Below are 17,206 nucleotides of genomic sequence, written 5' to 3'. Positions count from 1 at the left end.
CTTTCCCTGCCTAAAGTAGACAAGAACTCATGATTCTGTCAGTGCTTGTCGCAACGTTTCAAAGCCCTTCTTTTAACATTCAGTCCACTCTAACGTGACATTCTTTTGCAACAGATCTTGAAGTGGATCTGTAATCGACATGTTCGGAATGAACCTTAATGCAAAGTTTACCATGCCATGCAACATCTGCAGTGACTTGAATTTCGTAGAGACAGGGCCTGCCAGAATGTCTTGGACACGTTGTGGGTCAGTTTGAAGACCTTTGGCCGTCAGAACGTGCCCCAAGTAGCGTACATTGTATTGCAGGAAGGAAGATTTCTTCACATTCAACTTCACGTTAATGTGTCTGTAAAGCTCGCTGGTGAGGTTCGAGTCATTCTCCTCTTGCGTGGCGCCCTATACCAGAATATCATCCATGACCAGAGACAGTCTTAGGACTTTCCATGATCATGCACTGCGTGCTCAAACACTTCCGGAGCAGTCGAAATATTGAAGGGCATCCGAAGGAACCTATATCGACCATACGGTGTGCTCACGGTACACAAGTACGAGCTCTTGCGGTTCAGACGGATTTGCCAGCATCCAGACAAAGCTTCCAGGACTAGGAATTTCGTGTCGCTCAGACCTGCCGTGTTTATTACGTCCGCCAAAAGAGGCATGGGATAACGTTCGCGAAGCAGAGGCTTGCTGAATACCATGAGGTGAAGAAAAATTCTTATTTTTGTCAGCTTCACAAAAATAATCATGTCACTGCTCGAGTTTGTGGGTTCCATTACATTTCTGATAACCTGAACTCGCTACATGCGGTCTTGCTTAGCAGGTATCCTTCTCTTGGAGCTCACCAGAGGTCGCGCTCCCGGTTTGAGCTTCCTTTAGTATTGGAGCTCATTTAGGTTACGCAGGCCTCGAGGCGCATTTGCAAATGATATAGCCGCTTCATACAGTTCCCCGCCTTTAACAGTGACGGTCCTCTGAATCAAATGAAGCTTTTTAGAGATTTAACTACACAGAATGACTGACACATCAATGTCACTAACGATGAAACTAGCTGTGGACATAAATCTCTGAGATTTAAGTTGCAGTGCTATCCACTCACATGCACGTCGTTTCTGGCCGAAAAATCTGTTCACAACCAGGCTGCATTTCTCTGTCGGCTTGGTAGCCCCACCCTTGAGCATAATCTTCTTTATGACACAACAGGTAGCTCGAAAGCCAGTTTTCCAATAGACAATGAATATCAACTTGCGCTACATGTCCACACATTCTTGCTTGACAGCGCCCCGATTTGAACTGTTAGCCGGAAATATTCACCATCACTTTCAGAAGGGATGTCCCTTACGCGTTTATTTTCCGGCAACCGCTTCCGCTGTTTAGCCGCTCTCATGGGGACGCTATTGAAGTGGTTGTAGCCGACGCAGTTCTCAAGTTTTTGTCTGCAGCAGGGCACGCATGGTTGTTGTGTGCAGCAAATCCACACTTCACCCAAAAAGACGTTACAGCCACGTGGCTGACAGCAGGTGGTTGGTTGGGGTCCTTCACATCTTGCATGCTTTTACATTGTTCCTGCCCCTGTTTCCAAGCACGGCACGTTTCCAGAGCTTTCTCATATGACGGGTTGTCCGAGATCAATATCTGCTGCAGCGGTTTGTCGATGCCTAAGACGAAGCATTCGGTCCTTCAACGTGCCGTCCTCGCAACGAGTTGTCAACAGCCTCAGCTCGGTGAACCCATACATTTAAAGTTGGGAAGGTCGCGTGTCCGGAATCAAAATTCATTGCACGTCACGTTTTTTCACTGGCTTGTAGAAGTTTTCAAACTTGTAATTCAGTACGTAGACGTCGTTACGGTCGTCATCTGTTCAGAACTTGAACGTTGAATAGACTTTTCGTGTCTCTTACCCAATCGTCAACAGAAGCGTGGTTGCTTGTATTGCTTCTGGCTTTTTTTGTGAACCTGATACCCGTATGGAAAAGTTTGAACTCTTTTGCAACATCGTCATCTGTACCCCACGTACCCTATAGTATCCAATGGCCTCGGCGGAGGAAAGAGCGACGAAGCTTGAAGCTTTCAATCAGGTTGGCGTTGCAAGAGCTGCACGCTAACTCTCCTGTTGGCGGGCTCCTCAGAACAACTTCTGACACCGCGTTTTTACAATTGTATTACACAATATCTTAATGTACTTAAACGTCGAATTTTTTCAGATAAAATCACTTGGAAGCGCAGCACCGTCATTTCTTGTTTGTTTCTGCCCTTATGCCTGCGTATCACCTGCGCTGCGAATTTTTCTACACCATGGATACCACGTAAACAGGCACATGGTGTGGCGAGAAAAAAAAGGCTTGATTGTCCACCAACCGCGGAGTAATAGACAGTATGCGATGTCAGTGCTGCTTCCGGATGTAGTGTCCGATGTCGCTAGAGACAACACAGCCACAAGTGAAACTTACTGCAGTTACAGTCATGCTTCCAATATTCTAACAAACACCGAGTCCAAATCGAAAAATGCAGTACTTACGATTTATGGATTCACACATTTTTACTGCGATACCATTAGAGTTCTCCTCAAATTAAAAACGCCGCCGATTACCGCGACGAAATTCGCTGCTAGGTAGAGAGAGGCCACGTGACAATGTGCCGTCATCACAGCCTGCCCACGAACGCAAGGCAGAAACCTGAAAGACAAATTGTGGCCAACCTTCCCGCCATACGCAGCAGGTAGAAATTAATGATAGAGCTAGAAAGGTCATGTGGACCTCTGACGCCACCACAACCAGCCCACTGGGTTTTCACCAACCAAGTGTCTAGATAGAGAATACAAAAGAAAAAAGGAAAAAAAATTATATATGCAAATGCCGACCCCGACATAGCCTAGCCGATGCTCCCTATTCGAGCTAACGGTCTGGACAGAAAGGCTGAAGGACCAAAAATTTCAGAGACTGACGCAAACACAAAGGAGTTGCGATCGAGAATGCAGCAAATTGGAAATGGAATCCTATCGCATATGCCACTCTTAGGGTGTCTTAAGCGTCCACGTGTTTTTTTGTTTGCGGTCGGATATCATTGTAATTATTATAATCCCTAGAGCAGAGCAGGAGAGCAAAACGTTAAGACATGTGATCAATCTGAACGGCGCTGCAAGCGATGCCAGACTCTACTTCTGAGTGACTACTTCCTTGATTCAAGTCTTGAATGGACTTTTAGGAAGAGAGCGAACAGGTTTTCCTTACGCACCGTTGGCCTGTTCTCAAGGTACCTGAGCCTAAAATGCGCGCACATACCTCGAAAATTCCAGAAAAGCCCAACACTAAAAAGGAGAAGATTTATAACATTTGAGCCACCTGTGTGCATGGTAAGCAATTGTCCATTTCCTCTGTTACGCTGCAGGGATTCAGAGAAACTCTTAGGAAATTCTTGCCTTTCTCTCATTTTCAACAATATACGCTAGAAAAATAGGCGATACTAACGGAAGAATCAAGTAGCCGCTACGTTGCAGTAGAGAGAGAGAGAGAGAGAATAGACATCAATTCTAGAAGAGGATAATGCTGGACGCGTCAGGGAAGGCCTCAATCCAGGACCACTGTGGCACGAGCTATCAGCTGGGCTCAGTTGACCAGCTCACGCTGAGCATCCAAGTCCGAGCTGACCAACTGCCCCTCCTACTACTCCTGATTTGGATTGCGCATAGGATTAATAGCCCTTATTCCAGGGCATTCCCACGTGATATGACATAGAATGGATGTCTGATCGCACCAGGGCCACGAATCTCTAAACGCGTCCATGCAAATTTTATAATATATGTGCAAGTTCGGAAAGGTGTTCGTTTGGAATCGTCTCCAAGCAACGGAATTCTATTTACCGCTTTGTGTGGTAGGGGTGTATCGCCCTACTTTGTCGTAGAAATTCCAGTCTGTCTTGGAAGACCCAGGTGAGGGGTGTGAGCATGGATGAACTGGCTCGGCCGGTGTATTCTCGAGCAATTCGTCTGCCTTCTCATTCTCCGCTAAGCCCGCTGCAGTAGAATGCCTTCGCTTCTGCCATGCTCGGAGTAAAGCGCTAGAATTTTGCAGATATCCGAGCTAAGTAGCCGCAACTCAGGACGCACCCCGAAACCCAAACAGGCCAGGCGGGAGAGCGTCTCTTTTTAACACTTTCCATATTAGAGAAGAAACTGAAGCTACCTACTAAACGCATTTTTTTATATTTCAGAGAGCGTACGATTCATCTCGACATCTCCTCGAGTACACGGTAAGGTTCTCAAGAGGAACGAAAAACAAAGCGGTCAATAATTTGTGTGCCCCATGTGAGTGAACGTAACCTTTACCAACCAAATCTTCAGTTTGGCGGATCTAGTATTATATTCTTGTACGAAGCTTGTATTCACTAAACGCTGCGCTTGGCGTTTTCAACGAATCCCTACCAGTGAGTTTAGTTAGGAGGTGAAGCTCGAAGAAAATATTCGGGGACTGCAAATGGCGACAGTAATATAGTAAAATTAGATGTATAAAATATGTTAGAAAACTGCCAGGTTTCGTTTGATGCGCTGCTGTGAAATGAGGCTCAGAATTAGTCCAACCAACGATAACCAAAAAGGCCAGCAGCTAGGCAGAATAGAAATTAGAGCCAAACTGATAAGCACCAAGTTTTACGGAAGCCCTTCTGCCAGTAAAAGCGAAACTTATAACGCTGATCTGTGTTTGATATTTTTATTTAGTTCTGGTTCAGGATACGAACTATGCAGTGCTTTGAATGCAAAGAAGCCAAAGCTAGCTTAGCACGGCCGTTAGTCGGTGGTTCTGACTGACCTTTACTGTGCGACGAATGCAAGCGCCACTTTGCGGTATTCGTTCTGCTGCAATCAGCCGAATTTAGCTCACGATGATGTTGAGTTTGCAGCATATGAAGTTTTAGGAGACATATGAATTGCGAGTTTTCTGATTTTAGGCACATTGGCATCAGTTCAGCGTGCCCTGGAGCGATCACTTTTCAAACATGCTTTTTCTTTTTCCCTGATGGCTTTTTCAACTGAGCTGTTTGAAACTTTCTGATCTCCTCTTTATAAATATGAAAGTTGGTAAAAGCACGGCAAGTTTAAGCGGCAGTGCTTCACTACACGACGTGGTACAAATTCGTTGCAACCGGAGAGGGCGACAGTGCCAAGCTAACGTATGTTGCTTCAGCTGTTATGAAAAACGTTTGAAAAATGGCTGCCCCAGTCTGCTGTGGTATTATAACCATGCATTAGACTCTAAAACATTAACACACCAAACAGCAATACAAAATCCAGAATTGCCGTCGTTACTGCTCAACGAACAAGCTAGAAGTGCGAGTGGAGATCAGTGTAGCGAGCTGAGACGAGATGTAGCGTCTTGCAGACGTATACTGGCAGCTATAGGGCACTACATAACAAAATACATGAAAAAAGCTGCATTCTCTTGAAAGAAACCTTTCTTGCGCAGTTGGTAAGGATACACAAGTGGAATAAAGGTTTATAAGCAAAAGATAATCCTCGTGTACTACTTATCGAGGTCCATTCTTGTGGCCCGGCCGCAGATGTGATACATGCGGGTCGCATCCATACCATGCAGTTGTGCGACGATTGATATCGTGGAGTACATTTTCTCACGTATTTATTCAGAGAGATGCATTCGAACTCACCTTTTTTGAGTACAGCTGTGCAGTAGCAGAGCGCCTACACTTCAGAAACACAATCGCTAGCGGATTTTCACGCACTACATCCCCATCCAGTTCTTGCCAAGATAAATTATTATCTTACAGATTTGATTCTCTCACTTACCTCCGCTTATTCTGCGCAAAGTGACCGACGAGACTCATAAAGCGTTATTAAACAAATGTTTTGTGATCTTTCTAATGATGGGGCCCATTTTGCTTCTCATTTCATGCATTCGTGATAAGCAGTTGTGGAGGCGGACACCGGGCGCTTCATCGTCAAAACTGTCCGAGGTGAGTGATGCTTCATTTCCTATAATCTGTCACTTCTTGTCCCCTGCGCCTGCTTATTTCAATTCCAAGGCTATGCGGACGGCCAGAGTACACACAACACGGCAGCGCTGTGAGTCGGGCTATTCTGGATGGCAGAGGTGGCACCTATACCGTTTGTTTATTACCGTGCGCTGATTTGTCCTGTGGTTTTGCGCTTCCCTTGTCACATGCCACTGTCGATGTTTGGCACTGTCAGATATGAATCGCTCCCACGAGACCAACGCGGCGGTAATCGCACCCTGCATTGCGACGTATTTTGCGACGTATATGACGCGTCGGCGGTGCCATTTCTCGCGCAGTCTCGAATGTCATGAAACATGCCCTTGTTTCATGTGATACATACGCTTTGCTAGCTGCGAAGAGAAACAAGCATTGCCCCTTTGTATCGCGAGCACATTGTCATTCTTTTACTCTGGTATATGAGGCTGTGACTTGAAATTTCAGGCACGTTCGATATTCCGAACGCCATTCACGAGCACGTGAAGCCCAAAAAGCACAATGTCAGGCCATACGAAGGAAAAGTAAAAGTCTAAACTTGATGATGGAGTGAATTCACTGGCGAGCTGTAACAGAAAGAAGATAGAAAATGTTGCTTAGTATTTAGCTTATCCTCTAATCTCTTTACTCGCGCGAATATCTTAAAGCCTGATAAAGTTAAAAAATGCTTACGTTTGTGAATAGGAACTGCAATAGCAAAAGATAAAACAATAAAGTAACATAACAAAACTAGGAAGAATGCATTTATGTGCGCTATGAGCAGGGCACACTTCAAGTTACCGTGTCGCTGTGCAGCGCCGGCCCAGTGCATCCTGTAAGCGTACGTGTTTTTTTTTATCGGGTAGTTATCACCTCTTAGTAATAGCGCTGGCGACGAAGCGTTGATCCGGGCTACTATTCTTTTGGGCGAAGCCCCTTCGAGGTCATTGTGACCTCGCAGTATTCCCGGCAGTGGGGTAGACAGCTCACCATCGTAATGACTGTCAATGACGAAGTGACCGTGTTATAGCATCATGTTCCCGTGCGGTTTCCATCGCCATGTTTACATGAATGTGACAGGGACCGACTCCAGTCCACTTTTTGAAGAAAACGGCAAAAACACTGAGGAAGAGAGTAGAGGACGAGGTCCATCTCTCCTCCTCAAAACCGATCTTTCGAAAAAGACTCTAGCCGCATTCTGTCGCATTCATGTAAACGCGGCTCATGTTGCTTTCCTCGGCACCCTGTGGCCATGGGAGCACGGTGTTGCCTAAGCGACTAAAAAGGGCGGCCCACAATGGTTAGCATACACAGCATGTTTTACCTAGAAAAATTCGCTGCAGCGGTGTTCGAAATTGCCAAATACTGCTTTTGATTACTGGCGCATCTAATCCAAATAAGCCTGCGGCCCGCGACGATGCATTTGCGCATTTCTCTTATGGCACTGCCGTGAATTTCGGCTAATTTTACCCCGACTGCACAAGCTAGTAATTACTGAGCCTCCGGCTACTGTTGTATGGCACGTCCTCAGTTGATGGCAGAGAGAGGGCAGATGGCTTTCTTGCGAGCAAAAAGTGATCAAGGGAGGGGGAAGCCACAGACAATTTTCCAATGTTTCGACAATAGTACTCGCCTTTGTACGGGCGAGAGAATGAAAGAGGAAAGGTCTGTTAAAAATTATTTGCTGTCACACAATCGTCAACGGTATAAATTTCACGTTATACACTCGTAACAGTCCCATACAAAGACAAGTTCTCTTGTCGAACCTTGGAAAGCCCCCTGAGGCTCCCCCACCCCTCTTCACCTCCTTGTTCTCGTCTTCAATTGGCGGTAAGTAAAATTTTTTATTAATTATCCGCATAATGTAGCTCCTCGATATCTGTTGATTGTGGCATTATACCGGGTGTTTCAGCGAACACTCAAAAATTCCTAAAGATAGGTTATTCGAGAAAAAAGCAAAACTCTTCTTAAAGAAACTGTTAGTTGCACCGGACGTCACTAAGTGGGAAAGACGTGCTTATTCGTCACTCACTGGTTAATTAAAATGTCCTAATTTACTTCTCATTTAGCGAAGTTTGGCGATTTTTGTCATTGGCGAGTTTGTAGCCGCGGATACGACGATGCCGTGTTAGTATTTAATGGAAAGAGAAAAAGTAGTTTTCTAAGCGCTTGCAGCGCGAGAATGTCTGATGTTTTTTCCCGCACCAAACCGAAACTCAGCTCATGAGAAGCGCCGGAAGCCAAGTGTAAACGTCACAACCCCTGGTGACGTGTATCAATGACGGCAGGCGGCAATTCGAAATGTAAGCGCTATTTTCTCTAGTTAGGAAGCTCGACGCTCAGCTGAGGCAGCGGTCGGCGTTATCTGTTTCTTCGTTGCTGGGCGCGAGAAAGAGGCTAGTCATCGCCCACTTCGCAGCCGTTGAATTTAAGACACTGATAGGCATTGGCCTGGCGCTGTTACCTCCAGAAGCAGTCTTTTTATTTTTTTTATTTTAATCACGCTAGATTTGTCGCAGGCATAAACCCACGCTTCTGCGACAGTGTAGCAGATCGAAGACCTCTCCACACGCTGTGCAATTGTCCCTTCTTTAAGTGTGTCGAACACCTAGAAGGGTATTCTATAGCAGAAATGAGCCACGCACATTGGGAGGAGAGGTTGACCCAAACTGGTCTTCCCCGTCAGCGACAGCTGGTAGGCCAAACCTGGACAGCCGCCTTCGACGCTGGTTTTCCGGATTAGGGCGAACCACACGACTAAATTTCAAGGGCCTCTATAAAAGTTTTTCTCTCTCCTTGTGACAGTGCAGAATTTTGTTAAGCGGTGACGGTATCATAACATGCAACTCTCAATATATTTTTGTTTTGCGTGGAATCGGCTTGACAGCTCAAATAAACGAGGACTCCATAATTGAAAATTTTTGGTCATTGTAGTGTGATGTTCCTTCGTACAAGCTGCCTTCAAATTTTCTGTAAAAAGTGGTAGTCTTTTTATTTAGCAGTTTTGAGTGACATAACAAAGATCAATGAACGAAAATGGTCTATTTTACTGTTTCAGTTGATTGCAGCCCTATTCAGGCTCTCCACAAAAGCTATAGCGTTTCGGACGACAAGACACAATTTCTACATAATGTGTTCAAATTGCTTTCCATCCATTGCAATGTACAGGGGAAGGCACGCTTTCATGTCATTTATAGCAGATAAAAACATCTGTCTGGAAATTTTTTCAAGAGAGATTCTTAAACGTTGCTTCATATCCTTGAGGATGCTGGTTCCGTCTTGAAAACCTTATTTTTAAGATATCCCCAGAAGAAGCATCCAAGGGGCAAATCGGGAGAGCTAGGAGGCCAGGCTGTGGTTCCACAAAGCCCAGGCCATTGGTTGGGAAAGAACTCTTCGATTAATTGCCGAGCCAGTGAAGAAAAATGCGGCGGAGCTCCGTCATGCTGGAACCACGATTCTTTCAGCACAGACAGCGGCAACTCTGAAGCAAACTCAGAGACGACACCCTTTTATACGCACTTAGTGCACTTCTTTCCAGTAAGGTTGCCATCGATGAAGTCAGTACCAAAAATGCAGCCGTTATAAATGTTACGCCAGACGTTGGCTGACCACCTTATTTGGTGCTTAAGCTCACGAAGCCATTTGGAGTTCAGATCGCACCAATAATGTGCACTCTGCAAATTGACATTTGAATCCATGCCTCATTCGGCCTCGTAGGTCCAAAGCATTTTGTTCAGATATTCAGGATCTTCGTCGCATTCAATGAGACACCAGTTGCAAAAATCTCAGGTCTCAGTCCTTAGTGCATGCAAACACGATGTGGGTGCTAGCTTTGCCTTGAAAGTGACCTCCAAACTTATGCCGGGCTCGCTCCATGTGCGTTGTGAATTTCCTGGATGCTTGCTTCCTGCCTGGCAGTGACGTATGCCAGCAAATCGATGTCAAATTCATCGGTTGCACTTGCCGGTCGCTCCCTTTTCTGAGCATGAACTGATCCTGTGGTCCTCAATCGATTACACATCGATATGAATGTGGGGCAAGTTGGCACACGATGACCAGGATGTTGGGCCGCATACAGTCTCGATGCCAGCTCCGCGACTCTTTGCGCGCTCACATAAACAAGCACAATAAGACCACTTTCTCAGCAACGGTGTAATGTAGTTTCGCTGCTGCGGCCATTTCCACAGTGCTCTCGCAGAGGCGTTGGAATCTTCTTACGTGGACGAGCTGACACTCGTGGTGTTGCAAAGGCTATGTCGCACGCGCACCTCGAAAACAAGTGCCTCAAAGGCAAATGTCAACGTGTTTTTACAAGTCGCAAGTACAGCTTTCTAACAGAATGCAGCCACTGCCACTAAAGCTTTGCGTGCTCCGCAGATAAACCTTTGTCTGATGCTCTTCCTAACACGCAGCGATAATAGACGAACAGCAGCTGAACCTAATGAACAAACGACCGGATGGTGACGCCTCACGTCGGGCAAGCCTGATAGCCACGTCAGGAGTGCTGTAGATAAAGAAAAAGGAACAAAATGGCTGGAAGCCTAACAAGGCTCTCAAGATGGGCGGCCGCAAGTTTGGCGATGACTAGCCTCTTTCTTGCGCCTAGCGATGAAGAAAATGCTAGCGCCGACCGTGGTCAAAGCTGAGCGTTGAGGCTTCCTAGCAGTGTAAATCACCACACGCATGCAGTTCGTACTAGGCGCCGCCGCTAGAGCAACACGTCATCAGCGGACGTTGCTCCTGCACTAGGCTTCCGGCGCACCTTCAGCGCCAAGTTCCAGTTTAATGCGGGAAAGAACACCACACTTTTGCGGGCTCCAGGGCTTTAGAGAATGACTCTTTCTTTGCTTTAAAAACTAATATGGTATTGTCGTCTCCGCGGCTGCAAACACGCAATTCACAAAAGCCGCCAAACTTCTCTAAATAAAAAGTCAATTAAATTTTATGTCATCAGTAAGCCACTAGCACGACTTTCACATGCACTTAATGACGACCGCCGCAACTAAGAGTTTTCTTCTGAAAAGTTTTCCTTTCATTGTGAAATAGCATATTTTCAAGATTTTTTAAAGTGTTCGCTGAAACACCCGGTATAAAAATCGCAGGATTGTTACGAGTGTATAAACAGAAAGTATGAGCGTTAACGATGAGCAAATAATCTTTTACGGACGTGTTCTGTTTTATTTCCTCGCAAAGTTAGACAGCCGGAGGTGAATTCAGACTTCCCATGACTGCGGTGATACTGCCATATGTGTCATTTGTGCTCCCCTGCCTGTCTTCTTCCTGCTCGGTGCGAATCAACGGAAAAAAGAAAGAGGTTGCGTAGGAATCTCTCGTGGGCTGCACTGCGACCACTTCGCCGCGACTAAATCTCTCTTTATGTCGATCTGGGTTATCGCTGACCAACCTGTGTGAATGTTGTCGCGAAATTGAGTTAATAGATACTTTTCCTCTTTTGCCGGCGGTTCGCTTCTCTCCGTAGAACATACTTGGAGATCCCCTTCGCTCGACTGGGGCTACATCTATTTATTCCGATCATCCTCCCCTTTGGGGCAAGCGTCAAGGGACATGCCTTGAAACCAGTGTCCGATTTTATTCACAGATATATAATTTCATCAGGTGGATTCTTATGCTAGAATGTAAATCCACAACTTTTTCATTTCCGTTTTTCTTTATCACCTTTTTTATCCAAATTCGAGTCTTCGTCCCAAATTATTCAATTACTCCACTCCTTACCCACGTGCGCGTTTCTATCAGCAATGCACCCTGGCCAATCCTCCGCCATGGGTACGTGCCATTCAGCCTGAGGACATCGTCATCATCATAACTTCGCCTGGCTCTGGCTTTGGTTCCTGCGGTCTCGGTTCCCAGGTTACCTGTGTGCCTAAACAACCGGTGAAATTGTCGTGGATGTGCTGTATTAAGCAGCGTAACTCCCTGCCTCCCTCCTCGCCGAGTCCCATTCCCACCACGGGCCACCGTCCCTTTGCCGGGTAAGCAGAGATACGTGCCAGTCGGCGGCTTCAAGCACTAGGTGGCGAATTCGGTCTGCAACCAGGTTCCACAGCCCATAAAAACCCGTCACTAGTTTTGTCGAAGACGTTGCGGCTTAGTCCTCGCGCCGATCCCCGAGCCACTGAGGACCAAAACGTGTGCGTCCTGATGCAGTGAGCAAAGAGCGATTTTCGGTGGCCTGATGCGGGATCCTTCTAAAATCATTGCCGGGTTTATTTCCGAGGCGACCAACATCGAGCACATTCTGGAATCATAGCAAATGATTATTGTCGGCTTTCCGGGGTTTCTACCGCTTCGTCTCCTCGATGCCCACCCTGCTGCCGATCCCTTCAATGCCTTGCACCTACGAGAGATCATTCGCGAATTTGTTCGGGAGTAACTTAGAAAGTTTCTCCCCCACGCTAAGAGTACATCTTTTTCACCGTGATGGCGACCGTCCGAGAAGTTTTTTCCCAGGGCACAGTTTTTCCTAGGGCAACACCGTCACTTCGCCTGCCCAGCCCGTCGTGACGTACGCCTCCATCGTCCGTCGCTAGCCGCGGCTACTGGTCAGCCGCCCATGCCCCACTCCACAGTCGCTGCAGCCTCCTGCACGTGCATACAACCCTCGTCTGCTACAGCGCAGCCACAGCAAGGCCGACATGTGGAGGAACGCCAATCACCGCCTGCTGTGCTTCACTTGCGGGGAAGCCGGCCACGTCTATCGTCTTTGCCCTTGCCGCGAGATCGGTCTTCGCGGGTACCAGTGAGATACTCCTCCCTGCCCCAGACACGGCAAGCAGCCTCGCGAAGCTGCGAAATTTTTCTGCCATTACCCATCACCTGAGCGGCCGTCTCGTCGTCTTGATCCCACCGCGACGGCCCGATAATCCTCTTCGCAGCATCCTGAGCGAAAGTTTGGCGTCTTGCCGACTTAAATAAGCCCGGTGACGACAACACGAACATTACAAAGAACCTCCTCGCACATCGACCAGCTCCACCTCGCCACACGACGACCTTTCCATCGATGCTTTCGCTTACTCTGCAGGCCCGGTGTGGAATAATCTTGACGTAATTATCGACGGCCACTTCGCGAGCGTTCTCGTAGACAACGGTGTAGACTACTAAGTTTTGTGTGGAGAGCTATGTCCACGCCATCGCAAAGTAACAACGCTGTGGGACGGCCCACACATCCGAACCGCCGGAGGACACATCATCAACCCAGTCGGCTGTTGTACTGCTCGTGTTCATATCAACGGTCTCGCGTGGCCGTCACCTTTGTTGTCTTTCAGCACTGCTCGAGAGATATTACTCTGGGTATAGATTTTTTGAGGAAGTCTGGCTTTGTCATCGACCTCGCCAACCACCGCCTCACGCTTCGACGACCTTGCCTTGACCAGACCACCTCCGAAACAACGCCTTCCGAGGCGCGCATCTTAGCGAATCACGTGACTATACCACCTTAATCGAGCACGTTACTGCTGGCCAAGTCCGCACCGGCTGCCTCAGGCGAAGTTCTCCTCGAAGGCAGTGTTCAGCTGCTTCTTGAACGGGGCTTGGTGCTGCTATAAGTATCACGCGACTTCACTCTGGCTGCGACCAAGTACTCGTCACCACATTTTGCAGAGCACCGCAGCACCTAGCTTAGGGCACAGTGATTGGCCTCGTCGAGCGCGTTAGCGCCCCTATCGAGGCTGCGACCTTGTTCAAGACTTCTTCCTACTCCGTCCCCTCACGAGCACACGGTGCCGCCTTTACATGTCGGCATTCCACCTCAGCTGTCTGTGTACGCAATAGACGAGCTCATCGCACTGCTTGCTAAGTGCCACGACTCCTCCGCGTCGCCTGGGGCTCGGCAGACGATCATCTCTAAGCACAAAATCATTACCGACGGCGCTGTTCACCCTGTTCGTCGTCAGTCGCCTTATCGTGTTTGGCTGAAAGAAAGCGAACCTATATAGAGCCAAGTGCGCTAAATGTTGGCCGATAATATTTTCAAACCATCTCCCAGCACGTGGCCTGCTTCGGTGTTGCTGGTGCAGAAAAAAACAAAACTGTTCGGGTTCGTGTTGACTATCGACGCCACAAGGAAGAAGGCTGTCTATAATAACGAAGAAGGCTGTCTATCGATTGCCACGCATCAATGAGGTGCGTGGTCGCATGCGGCACACACGTTACTTTTTGCCCATCGATCATAAAATTGGATATTGGCAAATAGGAGTCGATGAGCGCGACAGATAGCAGACGGCTTTCATCACCGCAGATGGACTCCTTGAGCTTAAGGTGATGCCCTTAGGACTCTGTACTGCACCACAAATTTTTTAGCGCGTTATAGGCTCAGTGCTGACCGGCCTAGAATGGCAAACATGCCAACTCTACCTTGACGACATCGTCATTTTTTCGAGCACGTTCCACGATCATCATCCCCCCATCAAAGCAATCATACAAGCAATAAAAAGCGCCGGCTTCACTCTTAAGCCTACGAAGTGCCAGTTTACTACTGACGAACTGAAATTTCTCGGCCACGTCGTCAGTGGCGAGGGTGACTGTGCTGATTCCAATAAATCAGCGACTCTCGCTTCCTTCCCTACACCATCGGACAAGAAAAAAACGCCGTGCGGAGGTTCCTGCGCCTCTGCGCATACTCTCGACGTTTTGATCAGAACTCGCATATCGCTGCGCCAATCACTCGACTCACGAAAGAGAAAGTCTAGTGCTTAGGTGAGCAACAGCGTGCATTTGACCGTCTCAAACGGCGTCTGCAGTCGTTCCCTGTACTAGGCCGTTTGGTCAGGACGCGACGGCTGAAGCGATTGACGCTACTATCAAGGGCCTCGGGGCTGTTCTCATCCAAAAGCAGAAGGGCGCCAAGCGTGTCATTTCGTACGCAAGTCGTGTATTATCAAAGACGGAAAATAAGCAATAATTCGAGAGAAAATGAATTGAAAATTGGTTTTTGAGGTAAAGTGAATGGTGCAGCGTCTTTCTCACATAACGGCGGACTCCTTAACCGCGCCGTAAGGGAAGGAATAAAAAAGGTTCCAAGAGAAGAAAGGGAGAAAGAGGTGTAGTAGTAGAGGGCTCCGGAATAATTTCTAACACCTGAAGATCTTTAACGTGCACTGACATCGCACAACACACGGGCGCCTTAGCGTTTCGCCTCCATCGAAAGGCGGCGGAGTTTCGATGGAGGCGAAACGCTAAAACGCCCGTGTGCTGTGTTGTGTCAGTCTATGTTAAAGGTCCCCAGATGGTCGAAATTATTCCGGAACCCTCCACTACGGCACCTCTTTCTTCCTTTTTTCTCTTATTCCCTCTTTTATCCCTTCCCTTACGGCGCGGTTCAGGTGTCCGCCTATATGTGAGATAGATATTCCTCCATTTTCTTGCCCAAAAACCAATTTTCAATTCATTTTTCTCTGGTCGAATTATTAGTTAGTTTCCGCCTTTGATAATACATGACTTGCGTACGCAATGACACGTTTGGCGCCGTTCTGAATGCCTCGCCGTAACTTCGGCGATCAAAAAGTTCAGACCCTACTTGTACGGACGCACGTTCCAAGAGCACAGACCGTTGGGCGAGTTTGAGTATTGCGAACACGTACAAGCGCACAAGAACATCTACAATAAAGACTTTGACAACACAAGCGCTTACTTCCAACTGCAGGTTAATTGACACAAAGGCACATCAGACACACCTCCCTGCATGACGTCAACTGATAGCACTACCGACATGAAGTGGCCGCATACAAAAACTTTATTTCTTTGGTAGTCAGTGTAACAGATGGCGCACTGACGCAGGATGCATCCGTTTTGTTAATCAAATCTGCCTCTATTATGTCTCTAACACCACAGCGCCGATGCTTGGCCACTATCTTGGACGCGCTGAGGAACGTTTTACACGGCCTTTTGTTATTTTCAGCGCAGTCATGACAATGATTGCACAGATTTATGTCTCTATAATTGCCTACCTTTCCTCCTGTGCTCCAGGAGACTTTCATTCAGAGATCGTCCAGAGATGTACCTAGAGCCGCATGATAGGGGAAATTAGTACACTACACCAGAAGCACATGCTACCAAAGGGTCACGATGCTTGATAGTACATGGCTTTTCAGGTTTTTGATAAGGGTTAGTAATTTTGACCAGTTTTTACAGCTTCTCGGGGGCCGAGAGCATTACTCTTACGTTACTGCGTTTCGCCATCTTTTTTTAGGAGATATGAGGCGTTGTGCAAGCATGGAATTACCACTGTTTGGTTTCCATTTCCTTCGCTCGGGTGCTTCTCCCTTTTCTTTGCTGTTTTCAACATTCCTTCGGATACAGATACAATGAGGCTGATTAGGTAACCAGCTGACTCAAGACGCGTCACTTCTCTTTGGAAACTATGGCTCATTTTATGGCAACATGATTTTTTCTGAGCATTAGTTAGGCCACTGTTTCGCAATTTCTCTCTTAACAAGTTTGCAGTGGGATCAATAGAATGTTAAGAGCGGTTTGTTAGCCCTTGGATGGTACTCCCAACACGTAATTTCTCAGTGAGTTGCCTTCAAACCTAAAACTGTAAAACACCGTGTTTGGAATTTCGTGCGTCATTTCTAAAGAAAGAAACCACTTCCCAAAAAGGGCTAAAAGCCGGTTGACAATGGCCGGAAAATCCTCGCACCCTTGTAATACAATTAAAAACTCATCTACGTATCCGAAAGCAGTCACATTTTAAAAATGTTCAAGCGGTCAGAACCGACTCTGTGACAATGGGCACAAACTATATCAATAAGAGCCGGAGCAATGCAAGATCCAATACAAGATCCAATACCTTGAATTTGAATGAAAACCTGGTCGTTCCATTAAATAAAGATAGACCCTAGATGAAATGAAAGGAAATCTAGAAAACTTTCAACTGAAAAACCTGCTGCATTTTGAAAAGGCATTGACCCAAAACCATCAAGGCACTCTGTGGCAAGTAGAAGTATAGATCATTTATGGCAAGAGATCAGGCCAGAAGACCTGTGCTGTGATTCTTCTCTAAGAACTCCATAACTTTTTCAAAAATTTCAATCTGAAAGGGGTCATCAATCGCTAAGAGATTGTTTTCTTTGAAGGAGGAGTGCGACTGATTTTTGCTACGTGCCATTTTCGGATACAATTAACTTTAGGGGACACTTCACTTCGTGAATTTTAGCGTTGAACATAACTTGACAAAAAGTAGCATTATTCTTTTCAATGTTTTTCGCCAGTC

At 46.9% G+C, this 17,206-nt stretch overlaps 1 protein-coding gene across 1 annotated transcript in view; it reads left to right on the top strand.

Annotated features, from left to right (window-relative positions):
* The first annotated feature begins 696 nt into the window (after positions 1 to 696).
* The window catches only part of LOC144129463 (uncharacterized), a 90,051-nt gene continuing 73,541 nt past the window's right edge, over positions 697 to 17,206 (top strand). The window contains exons 1-3 of the mRNA XM_077663641.1: positions 697 to 701; positions 4,175 to 4,245; positions 5,917 to 5,961. Of these exons, the coding sequence (XP_077519767.1) occupies positions 697 to 701; positions 4,175 to 4,245; positions 5,917 to 5,961 (121 nt within the window). The remainder of the gene's footprint in view (positions 702 to 4,174; positions 4,246 to 5,916; positions 5,962 to 17,206) is intronic.

The sequence above is a fragment of the Amblyomma americanum genome, chromosome 4 (assembly GCF_052857255.1).
Source record: "Amblyomma americanum isolate KBUSLIRL-KWMA chromosome 4, ASM5285725v1, whole genome shotgun sequence".
Lineage (NCBI taxonomy): Eukaryota > Metazoa > Arthropoda > Arachnida > Ixodida > Ixodidae > Amblyomma > Amblyomma americanum.
The sequence above is the reverse complement of the archived record's forward strand: the minus strand, read 5'-3'. Positions and strand labels throughout refer to the sequence as shown.